This window comes from Mesitornis unicolor, unplaced genomic scaffold (genome assembly GCF_000695765.1).
Source record: "Mesitornis unicolor isolate BGI_N332 unplaced genomic scaffold, ASM69576v1 scaffold23570, whole genome shotgun sequence".
NCBI lineage: Eukaryota > Metazoa > Chordata > Aves > Mesitornithiformes > Mesitornithidae > Mesitornis > Mesitornis unicolor.
In genome coordinates, this window is record NW_010156556.1 from 24,817 (window position 1) to 27,526 (window position 2,710).

At 57.0% G+C, this 2,710-nt stretch overlaps 1 protein-coding gene across 1 annotated transcript in view; it reads right to left on the reverse strand.

The window, feature by feature from the left end:
• The window catches only part of PLA2G12B (phospholipase A2, group XIIB), a 10,664-nt gene extending 10,393 nt beyond the window's left edge, over positions 1 to 271 (reverse strand). The window contains exon 1 of the mRNA XM_010193642.1: positions 37 to 271. Coding sequence (XP_010191944.1) covers positions 37 to 271 — 235 coding nt within the window. The remainder of the gene's footprint in view (positions 1 to 36) is intronic.
• Between the last annotated feature and the right edge of the window lie 2,439 nt (positions 272 to 2,710).

Below are 2,710 nucleotides of genomic sequence, written 5' to 3' on the forward strand. Positions count from 1 at the left end.
GCAAGGAGAGAGGAGCCAGCAGCGGGGTTCACTTACCATACCGACATCTGTACTGGCAAACGCCGTTTTTTCCCCCAAGCAGTTCCAAGAAGGAGTCGAAGTAGCTGTTAACTGTTTCAAAGCCATCCCGGATGGCTGTGACGCCCCATTCTGAGTAGGATGACTCTGCCTGGGAAGCTTGGTGGACAGCGCTCTCCTGTGTTGTTTCCTCGGCGCATTGCCCTAAGCCCAGGGTCAGGCACAGAACCGCTGCCTCGAAAAGCAGCCGCATGCTGCAGTCCCGATGCAGGCCCCGGAGCCCTCGTCCAGGCAGAAGCGCAGGCAGGGAGGAGTGGGAGCGAGCTGCTGTGCGTAGGAGGCAGATAAGCACCTCTCTGCCCTGGACTTTAAACGCTGCCGAGGGAGCCGGCGTGAGGTCACCGCAGTCAGAGTGCAAAGTGCACCGTGGAGATTTGGACCACGTTCGCCTCGCAAAGAAACGCTGGGCTTTGAGTTTGCACAATCCCGCTGGAACAGCCTGAGCCCCCGTGACACCAGGGCTTCAGCTTCCCCAAAAACAGGACTGCTCCTTGGGATGCTGAGTGGGGTCTGTCTGCCTGGGTTGTGTGGCACACAGGAGACCCTCCGCCTGTCCCACCGAGGCACTGCATGGGCTGCCCCCCTCTTTCCCAGACCTACTGGGAGGTGAAGAGTTTCTCTTTGTCCGAAATTTCTGATGCTCAGGCAATGGGAGTAACAGATCAGCAAGCAGACTGAGGAGCACCTCTTAACTTCTTTCTAAGACTCCTAAGCACATAATGGGGTGGGACGAGACACCCACCCAGCCCTGCTGCTGGGGGATGGCTCCTGGCAAAACCTGTGGGACCGCAGGGCCAATGTGCTTGTTGTGTGAGCTGCTCTCCATGCCTGCATGCCCAGAACAGGACAGGAGCAACCCAGGACAGAAAAGGGTGGCGGAGAGCGCTGTGTCCTGCCCTGCCATGGCTGGAGGGTGCTGTCGGCCTCGGAGGGGTTGCTGCAGCAGCTGCAGCTAGGATTGGAAACACTGCATTCAGGGCAATCCCTTGACGTGTCCCCTCCAGTTATAGGATCAATGACGTGGATGAGTATTTGTGTTGGATGGGACTCCTGAAGGCTGATGGTTGTTACAGCTTTTGTGTGACGCTGGTTCTGCTTAATTCAATGTAGCACAGCTCCAGAGCGAGGGGGGGCCGGCACCAAAACCCACATCAGGTAACAGGCGAGTGGGGGAGCTGTGGATCCTGGCTCTGGGGTGGGACTGCCCTGCCAGGACCCATGGGCCTGCACAGCTGGTGGAGCCTTCAAAGAAATTATCCATTAAAAGCAAACAACCAAACCAACCCCAACAGCAAAAGGCAATGCAAACTACTGATACAGGACAGGGGAGGGAAGCGGCATGGGCAGGCTGCGGCTGCTCTCGGAAACGTTTTCGGCTGTGTCCCAGCACAGCTCTGCCTCAGAAACAGCCGCTCTGCAGCTGATGGGCAGATGGGCCATCTCTGTGGCCTCCAGTGGCCAACTTGAGCAGTTGTGGCTGGCTGAGTGGCCAACTGTCAAGTGGAGACCTCAGAGGGCACGGGGGAGCCGGGCAGTGCGTCTTGGCGACATAGGTGCAAATTCTGACACTTGTTTTGTTTTGCAGGAGTCTGGGCCCCACTCCATTGCCACTTGTGAAGCTCCAGAGCACTGCAGGACCTGTCTGTGTCTTTCTGCACAAGGCTGTGCATTACGTGCTCCAGATGTGGGGTCAGGAGGAGAGACCACAGCCAAGTCTTGGTTTCTCAGACAGGTAAGTCAGAGAAGTGGGGAAGAGGAGCAAACAAGCTGGTTAGTCCCCACCTACAAAATGGTGTGAGCCTGAGCCAGCTGCCTCCTTCTTGTTGCATCTGTTCTGTTGCCCACCTCTGCCTGCGTTCATGCTCGGTGGCCCTCAGAAGGGGGGTGTGGGGTTTCCTCAAGGCAGCAAATGGAAGTGATTCAGTTGTACAGGCACAGCTGATACCTGTGGAAGCTTGGCTACCTTGGATACCAAGGAAGCTTGGCTGAGTTACTGGATGGGGAGACAAATAAGGGAGGGGATCCCGAGGGAACCTCAAACCAGCTTTGTCTTTTGGGAGATAACCCAAGGAGAGAGGCGGAGAGCATCGGGAAGGGAGGTTGGCAGTGTCCAAGCTGTAGACAAGGAGGGGGAGCACTGCAATGCCTGGTGAGAAATTAGGGTGATATTTTGGGTTAAGCTAGAGGTGCCAGGTTGCTACCAGATGGTCGGTTCCTCAGAGCCTGGGAACCAGCAAGTCCCTGTCTCTGGTGAGCCTTTCTCAAACAGGGTGTCCTCCCTGGCACAAAGCGGTGGGGATGCTGTGGAGCGAGGGCTCCCCTGCAAGAGCACATGAAGGGCAGGACTGGAGAGCTCGGGCCTGTCCTGCTGCTCAATCCAGGCTGGGGACTGGCCTGGCAGTCGTGTGTGGAAATGGGCCACTGACCCTGGAATGTGTGGTCAGGGAGTCCCAGTGAAGGGAAGACGGGGTACAGCAGTCCCACGCTGTGCCCTGCACTGAGCGGAGCTGTTCGTGTCTCTGCCTGACATGTCGGGTTGCAGTCCTAGTGCTTCCCACCCCGAGAAACAGCCTGGCAGCGTTTAATGTGAAAAAGAGCAAAACAGCCATTTAGAAATAGCTTGGAAGCGTCG